The sequence below is a fragment of the Camelus dromedarius genome, chromosome 12, assembly GCF_036321535.1.
Source record: "Camelus dromedarius isolate mCamDro1 chromosome 12, mCamDro1.pat, whole genome shotgun sequence".
In the NCBI taxonomy this organism is placed as follows: domain Eukaryota; kingdom Metazoa; phylum Chordata; class Mammalia; order Artiodactyla; family Camelidae; genus Camelus; species Camelus dromedarius.
Genome location: NC_087447.1, coordinates 63,643,176 through 63,665,893, shown reverse-complemented (window position 1 = coordinate 63,665,893; position 22,718 = coordinate 63,643,176). Strand labels below are relative to the sequence as shown.

At 40.9% G+C, this 22,718-nt stretch overlaps 1 protein-coding gene across 2 annotated transcripts in view; it reads right to left on the bottom strand.

Annotated features, from left to right (window-relative positions):
- The window catches only part of HEPHL1 (hephaestin like 1), a 70,485-nt gene that overhangs the window by 20,311 nt on the left and 27,456 nt on the right, over positions 1–22,718 (bottom strand). For both annotated transcript variants that reach the window (XM_010988902.3, XM_010988903.3), the window contains exons 5-12: positions 21,835–22,089; positions 18,872–19,040; positions 16,301–16,440; positions 16,023–16,154; positions 14,268–14,479; positions 12,258–12,408; positions 4,583–4,795; positions 1,839–2,052 (exon numbers count right to left, since the gene is read on the bottom strand). In XM_010988902.3, the coding sequence (XP_010987204.1) occupies positions 1,839–2,052; positions 4,583–4,795; positions 12,258–12,408; positions 14,268–14,479; positions 16,023–16,154; positions 16,301–16,440; positions 18,872–19,040; positions 21,835–22,089 (1,486 nt within the window). The remainder of the gene's footprint in view (positions 1–1,838; positions 2,053–4,582; positions 4,796–12,257; positions 12,409–14,267; positions 14,480–16,022; positions 16,155–16,300; positions 16,441–18,871; positions 19,041–21,834; positions 22,090–22,718) is intronic.

Genomic DNA, 22,718 nt, shown 5'->3' with positions numbered 1-22,718 from the left:
TCTCATTTCATTTTGCTTTTGTTTATTTATGGGCAAAATCCAGTGTGGCAGGGGCAGTGCGCAGACACACCCAGCAACGTGCCTCTTTATGTCACTGGGGAGACAACCCCAGAAGACGACAGCTAAAGCTTCCTGTCAGCCCAGAGGGACGGGGCTGAAAACAGAAACTACACTGTGTTTCAAGAAAATGATGAAGGCTAGATTTCTTACACACTGGTGGGCTAAGATTGGACATGCAAAAAAAATTATTATACAATTATTTCTTCAGTGATGACAGCTTTTTAATGAAATAATCACTTTAGAAAAGGCCAAATTAGTATTCATCTCATTTTCAACTGCAGCGTCAGTCTTTAGCTTGTGTCGGCAGCACTGTAATTGGCAGATTTAGCAGGAGAGGGGTGTCTGATTTAACAAACGGGCTGATGAATCACTGAATGAATTTTAAATCGTCCTGTCCTTGAGGCAAATCTTTTTAAAATGAAGAATCGAGGGGGAGGGGGTGGGAAGGGACAGACTGAGAGTTCAAAATTTGTAGATACTGACAGGCATATGTAGAATAGATAAACAAGATTATACAGGGAAATATACACAAGATCTTGTGGTAGCTTACAGAGAAAAAAATGTGACAATGAATGTATGTATGTTCATGTATAACTGAAAAATTGTGCTCTACACTGGAAATTGACACAACATTGTAAAATGACCATAACTTAATAAAAAATGTTAAAAAAAATAATAAAATGAAGAATCGTTTTGTTTCTTCACTTGTCCATACGGTGGCACTGTTATACTCAATGTTCCATGAACCTGAATCCTCAAAACAGAGGCCAAGTAACAAGAGAGACAACGCAGGTTGAGATCAGGAACAGCCAGGTGCACAGCATGGCGGGCACAGACACAGAGGATTAACATGGTGCTGGGAAGGGAGGGCGAGGGGAGTGCAGTAATAAAGAACAAAGAGGAACAAGGGCGTGAAAGTCAACGTGATGTGGTGGTGAGAACATGGATGTGTCCTTCAAAATGTTCTACGTTCAACTCTAACTGTGCCGGTGACTAGCTGGATGACTTCACTCTGAGCCGTCTCCTCATCTGTGTACGGGGCAGTGACACCCAAGCAGAGGGTGTTAACTGCAGGTCTGCACCTGAGATGCTCCTATTCCTTTCTTCCTTGGCTACACCCCAGTGCGCCCTGGTGGACTTCGGGCAGATAGGGGACCAGGGCTTACAAGCCTGCAGGGGTCTTGAGCTCCGCTGATTCTCTGGTGTTTAGCCCTGGCTGACAGCACATTTACAGGAAAGTTAATCTTGAGGACTTTCTGGGTACCTGGCCTACCAAAGAGACCGGCTTTGCCTGCCCCAACTCAGGGTCTCTGCAAATGCCTCCTACTCGCTCCTTGGGTGTCCCTCACTGGGGGAGCGATCAGCCAGTGGTTCCTCCTCAGTCCCCCTTCCCCATGGCCCTCAATCTACAGCAGCCCGTACTCTTACCCCATCTCTACCTGCTTCTGCACCATTTTTTTCTTCCTAGGATCACTGTGGGTTGGGCCTCTTTCCCAAAACCCTTTCACTCCAGGAGCACAATCAAAGCCACGTCCATTGGAACCAGCCAGCGGAGGTGGACTGAGCCCGCCAGGGGAGTGCCCTCAAAATGACTTCAGACCCCTTCCCCGGATGCAGATGGCCGCTCCCTAAGCTTTTGTGCTTGTGAGCAAAATCTCTGCCTGCCAGAACTGGGCAGACAAAACCAGGGTATTTTTTTTTAGGTTTCCACGTTTGACAAACGTCCATGGAGCATGTGCGACCCCACCCAAGAGACTTGGCGGCTTCGCCTGTGGTACCTTTCCCCTCCTGCGTCCAACGGCTGCTTTTCGAACTCCCAGTTTTTGTTAGGGGCATAATCCCATTCTACCTCTTCAGCGGCGATGTAAAAGGTTCTTATCATCCCGTACGGCTGCTCAGAAGGGTCCCTGTTGCCACAGCTGCTGACCTCGTATATCTGACTCATGCCTCTCTCGAAGTGGTGCAGGGTGGAGCAGAGCACCCTGAAGATACCTGGAAGAGACACGGCTTGGCACTGGGTGCGGTGCTCAACCCATGGTTTGGGTTTCAGTTTGCTAGCAAATCTACATTATTTTATTCAAAATAAATAACCATAGCCAGAAAGGTGGGTTCCTAAAACATCAACTGTATATAGGATTTAAGAATCAGACCCTGAGGGGAATAAATCACTTTGAATGTATTTACTTATGGGGAAAAATGCCATCTGAAATTCATTTGTAATGGAAAAATAAAATTGGCAAATTTGCCGCCAAGAATGATTTCTCTGGGTCTTCCCTACCATTCACACCTGTTGGAAGATAGTCACTGCTGGAAATCACCGAAAGGCAAGATTATCTTCACCCAGCCCAATTTAAAAGGAACTCATTACCTGTAAGATTAATATTCTAGACAAAGTTCCAATTAGGCTACATTTCTGAAGTCATGTCTTTTGCCCTAAAGGATTTCCTAAGGTTTACAGAGCAATGCACAAGTAAGGTGTCATGATTAAAGTCAGAGGTATTTCCTCATTAAGCCCTTGAGCAGAGGCGGTCTTGTTTCCAGTGGTAGGTCTACATTACGCCAGATGAAAAGAAGAAAGAGATACCAGCAGTCACATCTGACTGAGAACTACGTAATTTTTAAGCTGAATTTTCTAGACCCCTTGGCATCAGGTATACATATCTTAATTGAACTCCCTATAAAATCTATAAAACCAAATTATTGGACGATATTAACTCTCGGAGAAATTACTGGATCAATAAATCTTCTCTTCCTCTAGGAGATTCTGTTCTCAGAGGCGCATGATCAGTGTGGCTCTCATTAACTCTCTACGATGCACAGAGGTAGCTTTCATCATGCTACACACGTCTAAATATTGCCAAGTTACCCCTTCAGGATAAGCCCAAACCGCCGGTTCATGGGGTACCCTAGCACCCCCAGGTACTGATGATGACCTTCATGAGGAAAAGTCTCTGTCAAACCACAGAGAAGACAAATGTGGAAAGACTTTCCTCTGCCTAGGCTGTTCTCCAGGCTGCCCATCACTTCTGTGCTCATCATGTTCTTCAACAGACGAGGAGTTATCTTCTCTAAGAACAAAGGGTGCCTAATGTTTTGATTGTGGTGATGTTTTCACAGATGCATACTTATCTCCAAACTCATCAATTTGCAAGTATCAAATATATAGCTTTTTGTATATCAGTCATACAGCAAAAAGTGGTTTAAAAAAAAAAAAGAACAAAGATAAAATGTTTGAGTTACAACAGGTTACTCTCCCTAAGCTTTGGGCATTTCTTTTGGCTTAGTGATATGGGACAGGAATTGGTGAAATGACTAAGCTTTTAAGCAGTCACAGATTTATACTCACCACCGAACATCAACTGGAAAACATTGTCATGAAGCTCTTTAGAAGACTATAGGGCACACGAGTCATATTCAAAGCAATTTGAATGCCTGGTTCTATGGATTAAAACAATTTGGTGGGTTCCCTCCTTTCCCCTCTTGGGTCTTGGAGAGTGCTTTTGAAAAAGGTCACTGTTCCCAAGGCATCCCTTAGGATGATTCATAATTGGTCAATTACATTGATCAATTGATCAACATAGAAAGGCTGAATACTAGAAGTTTACAAGGATTATGGGGCTCCTCGTCTCAGGCTGTTCTTGGACAAAGGTTTTGAAGCCCAAACCTCAAATTCTTAACCAGTGACACTGAGAAGTATCTCAACTGCAGTTCTACTGGGAAGCAAGGAGGGAAAACCCATGCACAAAGGAGACAGAGCTGGCAAGTGCTCATCTTGGGTAGCATACTGATTTCTTTTTAAGACTAATGAAAAGTTGGGTTGGAGAAACATGTTGAACACCCATACACAGCATTTGCTATCCTTATTTTTCATAAGACAGTTAGCACATCCTTCCATATGTTGCTGTATATCTTATATAAAAATGCCCCGGTCTTACCTAATTAGCTTGGGAATCTCTCAGGCAAGACAGGTACTGGAACTTCAATAGGCTCTCCATGGACTTAAGACCCAACACAGCTTGCCCCATGGGTACCCAAGAGAGGGACAATAGTGAAGTCCCCAAATAACTCATCAAGGGACCACCATCAGTCTCTAGAGAAGGAGGGCGAGTTCACATCCATAACCCAGAAGCAGCCACTGGGCTGTCCATGTCCGTAGATGCTTCGGAGCAGCAACTAAAATGATATTTGCGCTTACAGAGAACAACATAAAAATATCCTCTTTCTTGGGGTGGAATTGTTCATGGATATAAATCAAGAGCACTCTCCCAGGATTTGGAGGCAAGGTCATCTAGAGGACTCCCATTTCTGCCTGGTGAGTGTTATTTTAGATGCTTCTCCTCTGTCCTTTATGCTATGTGTTGGGAGTAAAATAGTTAGGATTCTCTGATTACAATCAAGACTGTATATCTTCCTACACACCCTGAAGTGCCAAAATTTAACCCATTTCTTCTGAGGAAGGCCCCTAAGAGTACACGCCTGAAGAGAGGAATTTGGTCAGCCCAGCTGAGCCCGTCAGGTTTACCTGCGCCGCCCGGCTGCATGAATGCCGTCGTGGAGACGTGGGGAAACAGGGCCAGGGAGTCGCGGTGAGTCCCTCGCAGGTGGATGGTGTTCCCTTGAAAATAAACTCCATGCATGTCAGTGTCAGTGCCCATTCCAATCAGATGCCAGGAAACTCTATCCTTTTTGCACATGGTTAGGCCTGGCTGGTTGCCATACATATAGCCATTAATAGCTAAATGGAAGAAAAAAGATAGTCAGGGCCTGCTGCAATTCTGCAGACCTACTGAAAACACATCATCTTAGTGAAAGCTTATCAGTGTGTTTGGGAGCAGTGGTGTTCACATTCAAACCATTTACAGAAAATCCTTATTCTCAGAGAATAAATAGTACTGGGGAAAAATCACATGGTGAATCAGATTAAGATGGAGACTAAAATGAACAATGAATAATGAAAATTCACTAAAACTGAGTAAGTGTTCTATTTAACAATGTACACACAGGGCCTGAATTCTAAGAATCAATAAAGAAAAAGGCGGGCTGTTTTCCAGCGTAATTTTTTTCTAACAAAATTGATTATTGGTGTAATATGATACCCTTCATTTCACATTTTAGTTTTATAGATTATAAAGAACATCATCTTTGTAAAAATATTTACGGGCCTCACCGATTTCCCCAAAGTCTTCTCTAAAAGTCTTGATATGGAAATCATTTTCTTTTAAGGTTCTTATCCTGTCAGCTCCCTTGTTAAGTGTCTCTTCCTCAGTTATTAGTTCATTTTCAAACTTTAATTTAATTAATTAATTTTAAAATTTAATTTAACTAATTAGTTCATTAGTTAATTTTCTCAGATCCTCATTAGCTTTGCATTTGATTCTGGAAGTTACCATCCCTTTCCTGTTCCGTGGATCCTGCATCATTTGGAAGATTTGCAATTGACTGACATTGTATTTGCATGTCTGGTCAGTAGAGAGGGATTTTTTTTGGTGTGGGCAACGGATGCTAAATTATAAGAGGTTAGTCTTCAAGTAAATAATTTTGCCTTATGGTAACTCTGATTTCCCTACCTCAGTAAAAGAACTGAAGGGACTCTGAATAATGATCACTTAGATATGAAAATCCTCTGTATCTCCAGAAATGCAAATTGTTTTCCTCTTTTACATCAACTTCAATCCATTGCTGGTGGCCACCTGGAGCAGTGCCTTGAGAAGAACTGAGAAACCACATTCTCCCTCTGTGAGGGATGAATGCCATGACTGAATGGCTCTGAGGGGTGACTACACATAATTGTGTCTAATTTTTATGTCCCTTAGAGAGAGAGATTCTATTTCTACCCCTCCTCCTTCTAATGCTTCTTCATCATACATATGAATGATCTTCTGTTACAATCCCATTGTCAAATAAAATTACTTTTTAATTTCTTTACCTGCTTGGTAATTTTACTCAAATATCTTATATCATTAGTAGATATTCCAAGAAGCCCTAGGGCTGCTGAGAATATCACATTTTCTGAAACAAAACAAAACAAAACAAAACCTCTGATAATGCTTTTGCAGATAAATTATTTACATCTTGTCCATTGAACATTGAAGACATATCATTGTAAATTGGGGTGCTAATAATTTAGTCTGTGGCTGGCTGATGGAGAATCTGCTGCTGCCTTGGAACTCTAGTTTAAGCCTCTCTTTGTGGAAATTCATTCATTCATTTTTTGAAGATAAACTATACAATGGCTACAACGCAAAGCACTGTGTGCCGTATAAGACATTTTCTCATTGGCATTGTTGCCATCTTTCTTCTTCTCACTCCATTCAAATTAAGACTGGAGACGGAATTTAATGTATAATTAATGTAAAATTTAAACCAAAATACACAGTTTTCCTTAAAAATGACACATTCTGTGTGTTCAAAATATACAAATTTATTTCAAATTGCCAAACCAGGATGGGACTGGATTTGATAAGGCCCATTAGGTTAATGTTTTCTATATACAGGCCTCCCGTATGATAAATTATTTCTTTTGCAACTTAGCTTCTCCATGAAGGGATTGCTAAATTTTCTAATCTCTAGTTTAGTTTACCATTTTTATTGGCTACTAGAAAAGTTGGAAACAAATTTTGGATGCAGTTATAACAAAACTTTTGTAGAAGATGATATTGAAAGTACATTACTCCTTGCTTTCCATAGTCCAAGAGGGGAATCTGCTGGAACAGAGCATCCAGGACCACAGGAGTCTGAGCTGGTGCTGTGGGTCACTTGGAACCTTGGACTTTAAGGACTTCCTTAGGAAGGAGGAAAATTAGGGGCTATTTCATTATTTTCCCATAATGTTTTTTTTAAAAAAAAACATTTTTTTTATTGAGTTATAGTCATTTTACAATGTTGTGTCAAATTCCAGCGTAGAGCACAATTTTTCAGTTACACATGAACATACATATGTTCATTGTCACAGTTTTTTTTGCTGTGAGCTACCACAAGATCTTGTATATATTTCCCTGTGCTATACAGTATAATCTTGTTTATCTATTCTGCATATGCCTGTCAGTATCTACAAATTTTGAAATCCCAGTCTGTCCCTTCCCATCCCCCACCCCCTTGGCAACCACAAGTTTGTATTCTATGTCTGTGAGTCTGTTTTTGTTTTGTATTTATGTTCTTTTTTTTTTTTTTTTTTTTTTTAGATTTGACATATGAGCGATCTCATGGTATTTTTCTCTTTCTGGTTTACTTCACTTAGAATGACATTCTCCAGGGACACCCATGTTGCTGCAAATGGCATTGTGTTGTCATTTTTATGGCTGAATAGTATTCCATTGTATAAATATACCACATCTTCCTTCTCCAGTCAACTGTTGATGGACGTTTAGGCTGTTTCCATGTCTTGGCTCTTGTAAATAGTGCTGCTAGAACACTGGGGTGCAGGTGTCTTTCTGAAGTAGGGTTCCTTCTGGATATATGCCCAGGAGTGGGATTCCTGGGTCATATGGTAAATCTATTCCTAGTCTTTTGAGGGATCTCCATACTGTTTTCCACAGCGGCTGCACCAAACTGCATTCCCACCAGCCGTGTAGGAGGGTTCCCCTTTGTCCACAGCCTCTCCAGCATTTATCATTTGTGGACTTTTGAATGATGGCCATTCTGACTGGTGTGAGGTGATACCTCATTGTAGTTTTGATTTGCATTTCTCTGATAATTAGTGATATTGAGCATTTTTTCATGTGCCTATTGATCATTTGTATTTCTTGCTTGGAGAATTGCTTGTTTAGGTCTTCTGCCCATTTTTGGATTGGGTTTTTTTTTTTATTATTATTAAGTCATATGAGCTGCTTATATATTCTGGAGATCAAGCCTTTGTCAGTTCATTTGCAAAAATTTTTTCCCATTCCGTAGCTTGTCGTTTTTCTTTACTTATAGTTTCCTTTGCTGTGCAGAAGCTTGTAAGTTTAATTAGGTTCCGTTTGTTTATTCTTGCTTTTATTTCTATTGCTTGAGTAGACTGTTCTAGGAGAACATTTTTGAGATGTATGTCAGATAATGTTTTGCCTATATTTTCTTCTAGATTTATTGTATCTTGTCTTATGTTTAAGTCTTTGATCCATTTTGAGTTTATTTTTGTGTATGGTGTAAGGGAGTGTTCTAGCTTCACTGATTTACATGCTGCTGTCCAGTTTTCCCAACACCATTTGCTGAAGAGACTGTCTTTATTCCATTATATATTCTTGCCTCCTTTGTCGAAGATTGGTTGACCATCCCACAATATTTTAAAGGCCCCCCAAAAAAACAACCACACAGATGTTATGCTTGGTCCTAAGACAAGCAGTTCAGCACCTGTTATCTTGATTTAGGCATTGAAAAAAATTTATTGACATATAGTTGATTTATAATATTATATCAGTTTTAGGTGTACAAAATAGTGATTCAGTATTTTTATAGATTATACTTCATTTAAAGTTATTACTAAATAATGGCTATATTTCCTTGTGTTGTACAATATACCCTTGTTGCTTATTTACTTTATACATAGTAGTTTATTTCTCTTAATCTCATACTCCTACCTTTCCCCTTTGATGATCAGAGATGTTGAACATTTTTTTCAGGTACCTGTTAGACACTTGTATATCTTCTTTGGAAAATGTCTGTTCAGGTCTTCTATCCATTTTTAAATCAGACTGTTTCTCTGGTACTGAGTTGCATAAGCTGTTTATATATTTGGGATATTAACTCCTTATCCATCATATCATTTGCAAATATTTTCTCCCATTGACTAGGTAGTCTTTTCATTTTGCTGATGGTTTCCTTTGCTGTACAAAAGGTCCCATTTGTTTATTTTTGATTTTATTTCTTTTGTCTTAGGAGACAGATATAAAAAAAAACTATTGCTACGATCTATGTCAAAGAATGCTCTGGCTATGTTTTTTTTTCCTAGGAGTTTTATGGTTTCAGGTTTCACATTTAAGTCTTTAGTCCAGTATGAGTTTATTTTTGTATATGGTGTGAGAGAATGTTCTAATTTCATCTTTGTACAAGTAGCTGTCCAGTTTTCCCAGCACCACATATTGAAGAGACTGTCTCTTCTCCATTGTATATTCTTGCCTCTTTTGTTGTAGATTGATTGACCGTAAGTGTGTAGGTTTATTCCTGGGCTCTCTACTCTGTTCCATTGATCTATGTGTCTGTTTTTGTGCCAGCATCGTACTATTTTGATTACTGCAGCTTTTCAGTATAGTCTGAAGTCTGCGAGGGTTATGCCTCCAGTTTTCTCCTTTTTCCCCTCAAGACTGCTTTGGCAATTTGGGGTCTTTTATGATTCCATATGAATTTCAGGATTTTTGTTCCAGTTCCATGAAAAATGTCATGGGCATTTTGATAGGGGTTGCATTAAATTTGTAGATTGCTTTGGGTAGTATGGCCATTTTAACAATACTAATTCTTCCAATCCAAGAGGATGAGATAGCTTTCCATATTTTTGTATCATCTTCATTTTCCTTCATCAATGTTTTACAGTTTTCAGAGGACAGGTCTTTCACCTCCTTGCTTAAGTTTATTCCTAGGTATTTTATTCTTTTTGATGCACTTTTAACAGTATGGTGTTCTTGCTTTCTCTTTCTGATAGTTCCTTATTAGTGTGTAGAAAAACAACACATTTCTGTATAGTAATCTTGTATCCTGCAACTTCGCTGAATTCATTTATTAGTTCTAACAGGTTTGTTTTTTTTTTTTGGTGAGACTTTAGGGGTTTTTGTATATAGTATCATGTCATCTGCAAATAGTGACAATATTACTTCTTCCTTTCCAACTTGGATGTATTTTATTTCTTTTCCTTGTCTGATTGCTGTGGTTAGGGCTTCCAATACTATGTTACATAGAAATGGCAAGAGTGGGCATCCTTGTCTTGTTCCTAATTTTAGAGGAAAGGCTTTCAGCTTTTCACCATAGAGTATTATACTAACTGTGGGTTTGTTGAAATATGTTCCCACTATACCCAATTTGAGGAGAATTTTTAACCTGAATGGATCTGAATTTTGTCAAATGCTTTTCTGCATTTATTGAGTTGATCATGTGATTTTTATTCTTCCTTTTGTTAATGTGTTGTATCACATTGATTTGTGAATATTAAACCATCCTTAAATCTCTGGAATAAATACCAGGTGTATAATCCTTTTTATAAATTATTGGATTCTGTTTGCTAGTATTTTGTTGAAGATTTTTGCATCAATATTCATCAAAGATTTTACTTTAGTGTCTTTGTCTGGTTTTCGATTCAGGGTAATGGTGGCCTCATAAGATGAATTTGGGAGCATTTCATCTTTTTCAATTTTTTGGAACAGTTTGAGAAGGATTGGTATTAGCTCTTCTTTACAAGTTTGGTAGAATTCCCCTGTGAAGCTGTCTAGACATGGACTTTAGTCTGCTGGGAGGTTTTTTTTTAAATTACAAATTCAATTTCATTGCTAGTGATTGGTTTGTTCAGATTGTCTATTTCTTCCTGATTCAGCCTTGGGAGGGTGTATGTTAGTAGTAATTTCTCTAATTCTTCTAGGTTGTCCAATTTGTTGGTGTAAAACTGTTGGTAGTATTCTATGATTTTTTGTATCTCTGCAATATTGGTTGCTATTTCTCCTCTTTCATTTCTTTTCTTTTTTTTTTTTTTAAATTTGGATACTTTCTCTTGTCTTCTGATAAGCCTGGCTTAAGTCCTCAAGTTGCTGGAGCAGAAGCCACGAAGGCTGGGTCTGAGCTTACTCCATTCCCTTTAAACGTGTGCTCTCTCTGCTCCCAGCACCGGCACCCCTGCCCCAGAGGGGAGCAGCACTGGAGCAAGAAGGGCTGGAGCGGACACTTGGTGCGGGTCTGGGCACAGGCTGTGGTGCCTTGGTCATAGTCAGAGACCTGAACTACTTCTGATGCACTTTCTGGATAAGCACCAGAAACGGCTGTCCCTGCCCTGCTCAGATGCTGCTTCGGGTCTGAGCCTCCTTTGTGTCTCACAGCCAAGCTTCCCACTTCGTCGTAGTCGTCCTCACCCCAGTGTGGAGCTGTGTCATGAAGCAAGCGGGCCTGTAGCAATCGCTAGGCTCAGGCCGGGGTGCGTGCCGGGGAAGTCACGGGAAACTGGCCAGCAGCACATGCAGTTTCAAGCCAGCCTCTCTGCCCTGTTTCCAGTAAGCAAGCGTGTGTGCACTCCTCATGAGCAGAGACCTGGCTTCCACGGCCCTCCTGTTAGTTCCACTGGCCCTCCAACCAGCCTAGAGGACTAGTCTTCCCAGTATCAGACGCCAGGTCTGAGGTGCACAATGTGTGGCTTGAATCATTCAACCCCAGGGAGGGTCTCCGCCTATGTAATCCTCCTCCTCTTCTGAGCTGCCTCCCAGGGGCACAGGTCTGGACCTGACTGCTTCTCTTCCTTTCCTGCTTGATTTCGTTGGATCTTCCTTACAGCCTTGGTTGTACAGAAGTCTTTCTGCCAGTCTCAGGTTAGCTTTCAGAGCGAATTGCTCCATATACAGATGTATTTTTGCAGCTTCCTCCTCTGCCATCTTGTTCTCCTACCTCTAAGCATTTCTGTTGACTCCACACTCTGGCAGCCATTTGATTTCGGACTCTTGTGTGTTACTCTCCCACCTTGGGTAACGTGCCCAAGACTAATGAGAATCTGTGTCATCGTACCAATTACAAGGTGGTTTGCTATCGCTAACAGCTGACAGAAGAGAGACAGAGAAAGATAATTCACTAATTCCTCCTACATGACGATCTTGGACAGGAATGGCTAGTGTTTTACAAATGAACACTTTAGACAGTCACGCATACAACTTGGTAAGAGAGACTTTGCTGTATAATGATTACCTCCAACTGTCACTCAGGTTATCAGACTTCATGATGTTATTGCAAACCCAGGGGAGAGCATTTTGTCAGTAACTTTCTACATTTATGATGTACTGTGATCTTTGCTAGTTCAAATTTTGTGTTGCTTCATCTAAGGCTGATAAAGTGCTTCAGAAGTATTAACTAAGTTTCACATCTCTGGGAGTTAGGGAGGTTTCACCATACCTTGTGAGGCTGAAGCCATGAAATATTTCACTCGGGACTGAGAACAATACTCAAGAAACCAAAATTAAGATAGTTAAGGCATTGCAAACATTTTCACTTCAAATGCGACTATGACTTTCCTTTACAGGAGGGAGAGACATTTTTTATACCGTGCATTCGGTTGGACTTCACAAACTCCTTGTCCTCCTTGTCAACACTGAAGGGACGCCAGGTAAGCTTCTGAATATTTTCATCAAGATACCTGCTCAGATTCTCATCAAAGACTGTGAAGAGCAGGTAAAATTCCTTGTCTATTCCTTTCTATGGGGAAGACAGAAATGAGTATTAAAGTACAGCTTAGAGGAATTCTTAGCCCTACTTTCAAAGTTAACACAAAGAAAATTATGCTCAATGGTAGCCCTAGATATATTGGGTCATTTTGTAACTCAGGGTTTTGGACATGATTCTGATAAATTCACTCTACATCCCCTAAGATCACCTTTCTCATTATACCTTTCTCCCTCTCTGGGTGACCTCCTCAGAGGAAGTAAGTCCCTGCTCAGAAGCTCTTCTGCTCTGTTGTACTCCTGTCGTCAGGCTCCTCATTACTGTCTTTCTTTCCTTCCCGTGGTCTCCGTGTCCTGGTCCTAGCCTCTCTCCCTGACCTCATTCACCCCCTAGCTTACTCCAGCAACCTTGGCCTTTGACTCTTCTGTGAACACACCAGCTTCATTCCTGCCCTGGAGCCTTTTCATGTGCTGTTCTCATTGTCTAGAAGGTTCTCCCAGGTCTTGCTCGGCTCACTCTCTACTCCGTTCAGTTCCCTGCACAAACGTCACCTCCTCAGAGCGCGCTTCCCTGGCCACCCCATCACTCACCTTCCATCCGCCTGCAAACTCACTCACTTTACTTTAACTCACTTTAATCTTCCTTACAGCATTTATCTCCACCTGAAATTGTATTTTATTTATAAACTTATTTTTTTGACTGTTGTCCCACTACAGTGTAGGCTTTGTGAGAGTAGGCAAGTTTGGGGTTCCTCTGTATCCCCAGCTCCAAGAACAATGCCCAGAAAGGCAGGCACTCAATACGTGTTCTTGAGTGAAATAATGAATGTGTGTAACTCATGGACTTTGCTAAAGTATGTGAACTTGAGTTGAGATTGAAGAGACTATGGATTACTTCCCACTGTGTATATTCCTAATCCGTCCATCTGAGCATGTCTGACCACACAACTTCCTGCATTGCTGAAATCTGCTTTTCCTTGAAGCTGAACCAGAGAGGTAACTCTATGTTCTGTCCCTCAACCGTCTTCCCATCCCGACATACTCCCTTCCAACCCATCCTTCACCCCTGCCTGCTCCAGAGGCATCCTCAGCAGTGCCGTCTGATCACACCTCTCTCCTTAAACTGGACAATCTCCTCTCTCAGTGACGGGTCCCAGCCTACCTGTTCGGCCTCATCTCTTGGCCCTTCCCTTCTGGCACTTGGACCAAAGCGAGGCCAAGTTCCTTGCAACAAACTGAACTTGCCATGTCCTGCAGGGCTCTGTCCTTCATGCATAGAGCCCCTCAACTTTGATGGTCTGCCACCCTATTCAATCTCAACGTCCCGTTTAGGTGTCCCACTTCCATGATGTTTTCCTAACTCTTCATCAAAGACATGGGTTCTCTTTGCTTTATGCTCTCATACACCTCATGTACACTTACTGCCTTTATCAAATGGTGTTTTAGAGGGCAATAATTTAAGATTGTGGGCTATGGAAAGAAATAACGTAGGTTTAAAATTTTTCAAAATATAATATAAAAAATTGAGGAGGGGGAAATAAGGTATCAAATATATTTTAAAAGATCCTGGGTTCTAATGCCATTCTGCTTACATGTTGTGAAAACTGGGGCAAATGACTTATCTTTTCTGAGCCCTAATTCCCTCATCTGCAAAATAAGAATGTGAGTAGTCCCCACTTCATGGTTTTTTTCTTTTTTTGAAAGTTAAATTAGATATGGTAGGTAAAGCCCTCAACACAACATCTGGCAGATACTAAGTACTCAGTGTACTTAGGAATGAGGAAAAATTGCTTTTTGTTAACTGACTCTTTATTAGCATCTAATCTGTCGTCATATTTTTTATCTTGCTTACATATAACCCTAAGAAGAACTTGGTGACCTCTGATGACCTACCTGTGTCCCATCAGCACTGAGAACGCCCTTTTTACAGACTAGCAGAGGCCCTACGAGGCCAGAGCTGGTGTCCTTGATTGGCTCGACTGCTGAGAAGTAAAGATAGGTCAGACACGGGGGATCATCAGCCGTTGGGCTCACGCCTTCAGGCACCATCCATCTATATGTGAAGGTTTCACCTGGCTTAACATGTGCCCCTGGCTTCAGAAATCCTGAGGAGATAAATGATACAGTTACTGAAAGCAGCAGCCGAGAGCACTAAACTTGTCAGCCTGGGTCTTCCAGCCCTGGGTGCGCCTGTCTCCGGTGATGCTTTTGGTAGGACAGCTGTTTTCACTGTATCCTACCAGCGAGCTCACTGCCACAATCTGCTGTTTTATGAGATAGAAGCTTATATCAAAGGATTATCTTCTTCACATTTGATATCTTCACAGATACTACTTCTCACTCAAATACTGGGTTTAGCAAATATTAAAAGAGTGACAATTACCCATTTTATATATAAATCTATAAATGTAAATCCATAAAAATATCACTGAGTGCCTCCTGTGTGGAATATATTATACTTGACCCTGCAGAGGATGCCCCAAAAAGTTAAGCAAGAGCCCTGTCTCTAAAAGAGTTTGAAATCTAGACGACGGAACTAGGAAATAACCCAAAAAACTACAAGTTAGGGGAGGAAAGTGAAGACCCAAGGTAACAAAGCTGATAAATGACAGACCTAGGATTCAAACTCAGGGCTGTCTGATTCCAAAGACTTTGCATTGTACTGCCAAACAGACACACCGAATCTCTCCAACCAGACTAAGCCAGAGCCTTTCTGCATCTTGTCCAGAGCTTTGCAAAAAGGTGCCCAGTAAGTTTTCTGAGTTAAATGATAGGAAGTGTAGACATTTGAGCTGTCACTGGTATTCCTTCTGTATACGCACACACAAGTCATTGTGAGCATGTGACCAAGGAAGAAAGTGCAGGTACAGGAGATGTTCCTGCAGCAGGAAAAGGAGAAGGTGGGTCTATGGAGAAGGAATTCTTCCTCCATTCCTTCTCTGTTCCCTCCCCATCACCACAAAGCCTACTCTGGACCGGGACTAGCCTCATACTTGGGCATGAAGAAGTATCCCAGGCAGGCATGATGTCTGTTGCGGTGTTGGGAAAGCTTCCAATGCAACCAAGAGATTCCTAAGCAGTATCATGAATGCAAGGATGGTTCCTGCGGCCACCAGGCAGAAGCTGTCTTTCTCACATGTAGAGGGCCTGTGCTACCCACTCTGTGATTGGGAGAGGCCATATATGATGCTGAGCACATAATATTGGTTTTAAATAAATATCTGTCAATAGATACAAAGCAAAGACCACGTGTAAGATTTTGATTTCAGTAAAACATTGGAAATCAGATCTCCCCCTCAGCTTTCACCCAGAATCCCATGCAACCAACAGCAGAAAGAAGTGGGGGTGACTATGAAAGTAGCTCACTTTGACATTATTGTATTACTAAGGGGAAAAAGGGAAGGCATTAACATTTCTTAAGTACCTACTGCGGGCCAGACCCTGTCCTGAATTCTCTCCTTCCCTTCCCAACGTGAGTGTCATTATTCGCATTTGATATGTGAGGAGAATAAGGCTGAAAAAGTTGAAACAACTGCCCGAGCTCACCGGGCTGGGAAGTGAAGGGGCCTGGGTTTGAATCAGTCTGTCCAGGTCTAAGTCCTTGGCTCACTCATCCTGTTTCCTCCCAAGGCCCAGGCTGAGACTTACCATCGACATTGGGGGCCGCATCAGAGGCCTTGTCATAGACCACACCATGAGGCAAAATACTGTAGACCTTGTCAGCTTTGTTGGCAAAGGTCACTAACAGGGTATCACCAACCTCCGCCTTGATGACAGGGCCTGTAAAATATTGACAGAAGGAAGGAGAAGAGGATGAAAAGACAGAGAGACACAAACAGGAGCAGGAGAAGTCATTCCATGGTAGGTGCACGTGCCCTCCTAAAACATCTCCCCCATTCAAAACATGACCAATGGTTTTACTGTACCAAGAATTCCAAGGTGGGCTTCTGCCTCCGAGAGTCTCTTTCTTCGAGTAAAAGTCTCATCAATGTACTCTACATATTTAGCCTTCCAATATTTTCCTCCTATTCTGTTGTCCCCTTGTGTGAAGTAGAGCTCAGATTCACTGTGGAAAGAAAGGGAAGCTGGCTGAGAATTCGTCTCTGCATGTCCACCAAGTGCCTTAATCATGGAGCTCCACTGTAATTATCTTTAGCCCATTCATCCATCCATCTCTCCAGAAAAGACAGCACAGTCTTCAACAAAGTTCCCAGGAATAGCCAACCAGCCTTAAAAGTCTTCAGAAGCTGTCTGATGCTCAAGTTCATTTCTCTCTTAGCCATTGGACTTTCTTCCCCAGAGGTCCAGCAACCGAAGAAGGCACAGGCAAACTCCTTACTTACCAATATTGGAGTCCCAGAATGGTGTCCTACAAAGTAACAAAGAGCTAACTGGTTTCTCTGCAGAATGAGCATCCCTCTCTCTCTTGCTGGTGTCAGTATGAATAGTCTCTGCATATAGTAAGCTCTTTGATGTCTGGCATGATTAAGGAATGGCGTGTCTAGTTAATCAAATAGTTTAAATAATGGAGAGTTATCATATAAACTATATACATGAAATACCAACTTTCAACGTTGTAAAATACAACAATACAACGTCTGACTAGTGCTATCTCCGTCCTACTTTATTTCTGTCAGTGGTACCATCACTCTTGCAGTCACGCAGGCTTTGTCGTCTTTTCCTATGTCATCCCCTTCTCTTGTCCATCCTTTGTAACCTGTTATTTTGCACCCTTCCTTTTCTTCACCTTTTTCCCCCCACCTTTTCCTTTCCTTCCTCCCCACAGCCACAACCCCACTACATGCATGCCCTCTTCATCTTGTGTTTGGACCATTATATGAACCTCCTAACCATGCACTTGGCATCCTCTATCTCACGTTGGCTCACTTGGGTTTCTTTTTTTTTTTTCTCAACATACATACTAATACAACATTAGTCTTCAAAAGAGTCATTTTCATTGTCATTTACCTACTCTAAAATCTTCAGTTGCTTCCAATTTCCAATCAAATAAAGTTCAGACACATTAGAGATCTCAGCAATTGATATCTAGTTTACCCCAATTCTGTCCCTACTGCTCTATGCAAATACTGGCTCCCTATGCCATTCCCCCACAACAGTCGTTCACTCTCTGATCTAATCACGCTCGGCTTTATGGTAGATGCTTTGCATTAAGCCCTCTCTTTACTATTCACTTTTATAAATTCCATCATTCATCAAAACCCTGCTTAAGTTCATTTCCTCCACAAAGTGTTTTTGCCTATTTTAGCTCTCTCTGAATGCCCAGCGAACTTCCTGTCTGGACAACTCATCTTCATCTTATCTGTAACTTGTGAAGTCAGTTCTCTTCTCCTGTGAACTCAGCTCGTTTCTCCACCTGAGGTCAAGAACATTGTCTTGGACGTCCCTGCATCCCTCACATCATTTAATCCACTGTGCTTTCATATATTACATTAAATATTGACTGACTATAGCTTAATATTTCATACTTTATAAGGTGCTTCAGAATTCTGGAAGGCTTCTAAGACATAATTTTCAATGTTAATTCTCATTACTCTGTTTATGGAAAAATACTGGTCAACAGAGCATGTTGATATCAAAGAGTTTTGCGTACATGGTCCACACAAATTCTTTAGGCAAGGCTCAAGTGCATCAGCTTGGTGGAAGAATGAATGAAGGAAGGAAATTTACCATGAAGGAAACAAAGGGTAGCTTATTGATCACAAGGAGATTTTTCTAAACATTCCCTCAGACATTAAGAGGGGTAAAGGATAATAGCAACACTTGTTGGTATCACTCTGTACCTTTTGTAATGCTTTCACAGACACCACTGCATGGTTCCACAATAGGAAGTTACAGGAGTCTGCATCCACCTAATGACTTGTTAGATTCCATTTGAAAAATACGATATGCAATGGGAGCCCAGAGAATATTATTCAGGTGTCACGGAAGGCTTTACTTAAGAGGTGACATTAGAGTTAGATTTTGAGGGGAAAAAATGGCATTGTACTAGACAGGGAGGAAAAGGAATTCTGAGTAGAGGGGGCTTAACATAAACCAGGCTATCCTTGAACCAAAAAGGGTAAACTTCCTTGGCCAGTTCATCTCCATTGAAAGAGAGTCCTGTCTTATTCCCTTTTCAAAACTGTCTGCTTCGTATGTGCAAAGGCCTTATTCTGTTCTCTGTCAGCTTAGTATTTCTCACATAGTGTGGTAGCTTGCACACAGTAGATGCTCATGAGATGTTTGATGAATGAATGAATGAATGAATGAATCTAGTGCTTTGATTTGGCCAGTGAATCACAAAGCAATAAATAGCCTGCCAGTTCTCAGTAGTATATACATTCTGGGGCTCAGAGAGCCTTCAGTGATGTCATTATGCCATCTATACGGGGTGTGCTTACAAGAGTAGTGCCTGGAATACAAATGCAATCACAGCAAAAAGCCTAACAGACACCTTTCTTATAAGAGGCTTAGAAATACCAGCAAAGAGAGCTTACCTGCCAGAGGCATTGAGGGGAAGGCCACTGAATTTGTTATAGCCTTGAGGACCGTAATCCCAAAGAATTTTTTCAGCTGCTATAAAGTAGCGTCTCCGTTGACCCTTCATCTTGGGGTGAAAAACATCACTTTTGCAGTTACCAACATTGTACTGCCCCAGCATACCAGCTACAGAACAGAGGAAAACCATCAGCCAGGGTATAGATGCTCGCAAGAGAAATCACACAGGAAAAGACGGATAGATTGGACTTGGAGGAACATTTAAAAGTTTTGTATGGGAAACAAAAACACTAAACAAAGTTAAAAGTAAAAAAATATATTGTGGGAAGGGGATATTTTAACATATATGACAAAAGGTGAATATGTAAATACTTGTGACAAACAAGAAAGAAAAAAGTAAATACCCCAATAGAAAATGTGCAAGGGACATTTGTAGGTTATTCACAAAAGAAATACTATTGGCCCATAAACATGAAAAAAAAAAATCAACCTTAATAGTAATCAAGTGACACTGTTGTTCGTTTATCAGATTGGTAAAGTTAGAAAGGTTAATAATTCTTAGTGCTGGCAGATGAATGGGGAACAGAGAATGCTCACACACTAGGAGTGAAGAATAACAATTTCTAAAGGAAGATTTGGCAATGCATGTCCATAGCTTAAAAAAAAAAATGGAACTTTTCAATCCAGGAATTCTAAATCTAGGACTTTTCCCAAGGAAACATCAGAGAAAAGTACAAACATTTCTACAAATTGATGTTTACTGGTATCGCTTGGAATAGCAAAAATGGGGAAAATGTTAAGTGTTACACAATAGAATACGGGTTAAATAAATTGTAATCTCCTTACAAAGGACAGTGAAAGGATTAACAATGATGTAGGAGGTCTCTATTCACATGTGAATATATTTCTGATATATTAATAAATGGAAAAAGTAAGCTATGGGGCAGCATTAATAGATAGATTTCATTTTATATACAACATACACATTCATATATAAAGGTCTAGAAAACAGTGAAGGAACATATTCATCAAAATGTAACACTGTTATCTCTAGCTGTGATTACTGATTTTAAAATCGAATTATATGTATTTTCTAATTTTTCTACAATAACTTTTATCTGAGGACATGGACAATTTAGGAAATAATGTATTTCAGTAATATTATCTCAGCTTATGCCCATAACTACCGGACAAACTTAGCAATCTTACTGAATTCAAATGGCTGCTTATGCCTTGATTTGAAAACTAGTTTCTTCTCAGATTTAACCACGTGAGAACCTCTAAGAATAGGGATCTTGTGTGGAGAACACTTAAGATTTACCCTTTTAGGTAAATCAAGTATATAATACAGTATTGTTGCCTGCAGCTACCATGCTGTATTAGATCTGCAGAATTTATTCGTTTTGCATAACTGAAACTTTGCATTCTTTGATTTCCAGTGTTCTACCACACACAAAAAAAGTTGTAAACATATGAGGTAATAGATACACTAATTAGCGTGAATGTGTAATCAGTTCACAATTTACACAGATATCAAAACATCAGGTTGTACACCTTAACTATATGCAATTCCCAATTGTCAATTATACCCCAACAAAGCTGGGAGGGGAGGGTAACTTTGTCTTGTTCATCTCTGTTTTCTTAGGAGAGTGTCTGATTCATATTAATTGGGCAACTCAACATTTCCTGAACTGAATTTAACCAGAATAACTTAGCAGACAAATGAGAAGATTAGCTGCTTAAGGTTGATGGGAACAAGAATGTGTTATGGAAACAGCACTGCAGAGCTGCATCCCGGTCCCTGCAGTGACTATGTGGGGTTAGTCAGTATCCAAATTTAATCACCCATTATTTCATCTGTGTCTATCGCAATGACACATTTTCTCTTTCTATTCCTGTTTTTACTGTGTGAGGCCAGGCTTTTGCTATGTCATAACTCTAATGTTACCAATACTTCCTTAATTGGCAGCCAGTGGCCAGAATCTCTCTGTTGAGTCCCTTCTGCACACAGGCATGATATTTATCTTTCTAAGTCACTGCACTGAAGATGTCACAAGTGTGCCTAAGGCTCTAGAAGGCCTCACTATTACCTTCCAGACACAGTCCTTAGTCTTGCCATTCAGAGCTGCTCCTGCTGGGGGCCCATCTGCCTCTCTAAGGCTTCTCTCTCTTCACTCCTCTGGCGTGACCCTGAAGACCTATTCAGTGTGGTCCCAAGGAGCCTGGGCCAAGTTATTCAACAGGTATTTAAGTCAACAAATGTTTATCATTCCCCTTTCATAGGACTTTGCATCTATCATTGGATTTTGTCTCAATATAAGGAAGAATGTCCTCACAGAGCAGCCCAGAGGTGAAACAAGCTGCTACAAATTACTTAAAACAGAGGTCCAAAAGGAAATTTAAGAATTGGATGGGGGATTGGTCAAGATTATCTATAAATTCCTTTCCAGTACTAAACATTTATCATTCTATTTACAGTTGCTCATATAGAACATGTGTTTTTCCCAGTTCACATTGCTTCCTCTGCCTGGAAAGCCATTTTTCCCCTCCTTCATCTTTTAAATTCCTACCCATATTTCTAGGCTCAGAGGAGGGACCACCTCAGGAAGCCTCTCTGTTTGCTTCAGTGAAGTGACAAAGCACTCGAAGAGCATTAAGCATTCTGCCTCAAATTTTATTCATTTTGTAAATGTCTAACTATATCTAACTACTAGATTCCAGGTTCCTAGAAGGTCTTATTTCTTTCAATTCCCTCTTACCTGGTTCACAGGGGAATAATCAATAAATATCTGTTGATAAAATGCCAAATAAGCATTGTACACTTTCCTGTATGTCTACTATTTAATTAAATACAATATGTACAAGAATGTATCCAACAGCAGGCACCGAAATGAGCACCGTTGACTGTGTGGCTTAATTGTACCACTGTAAGTATCTCCACACTGGTCTTTGCCCTACTTACCTTGGAGGTGATCGCTGACTTGGCAGGTTATCATCCACTTCCCAGGATTCTGAGCTATCATCTCTGTGGTCAGGAAGGTGGCTGGGAACAGGTTGACGACATCTGTCCGATGCCCTCTGCTGATGAAGGTGTTACCATAAAAATAGATGGAATGGATGTCTATCTCATTCCCCATCCCAAACAGGTGCCAGGATACCGATTCACCAACGCACATTTCAGGCTCCGGGAAGTTTCCAAAGAGGTATCCGTTGAGCGCTGAAAAACGAAAACACTGGTGGAAGAGACTCCCCTGCAGAGAGGAGCAGAACCAGAAACAGTAGTAATATATACTCTAGCACAGCTGAAAAACCAGCACAGATTACCGGTTGTAATGTTTTTGTGCTGAAAAGCACAGCTTCTTTCATAATGTAGTCCCAGAAAAGAATGAAAGGCATTGGTGTTTTTAAGAGAAAAGCACTTGGTAAAAGTGATCAGCAACACGAGAACAGCCTTGGAGCCGCCACATGAACACCATGAGATCAGGAGTAAACAAGTGTGCTGCTCATACTTCCAGGATGGCTTGGCCACCTCCTATCTTCTGCCTCTATCTGCATATTTACTTTCCCCACCAGATCTGTTCCTTGCAGTTAGAAACCCTGTCTTATTCATCTTATAGCTACCGGGACCTAGCAGAAAAGCTGCCACATAGTAGCTACTTAAAGTGACAAAGGGTGTGGCAAGAAGGAAAGGAAAAGAACTGATTTGAAGGGACTTATGAGACATGTTAATTTTTCCCCCCTATTTCTCCCACCCCCAACCCCTGCCTTTTGTAACCACCAGTCTACTCTGTACTATGAGGTTGGTGGGTTTCTGTTTGGTTTTGGTTTTGGTTTTGGTTTTTTTGT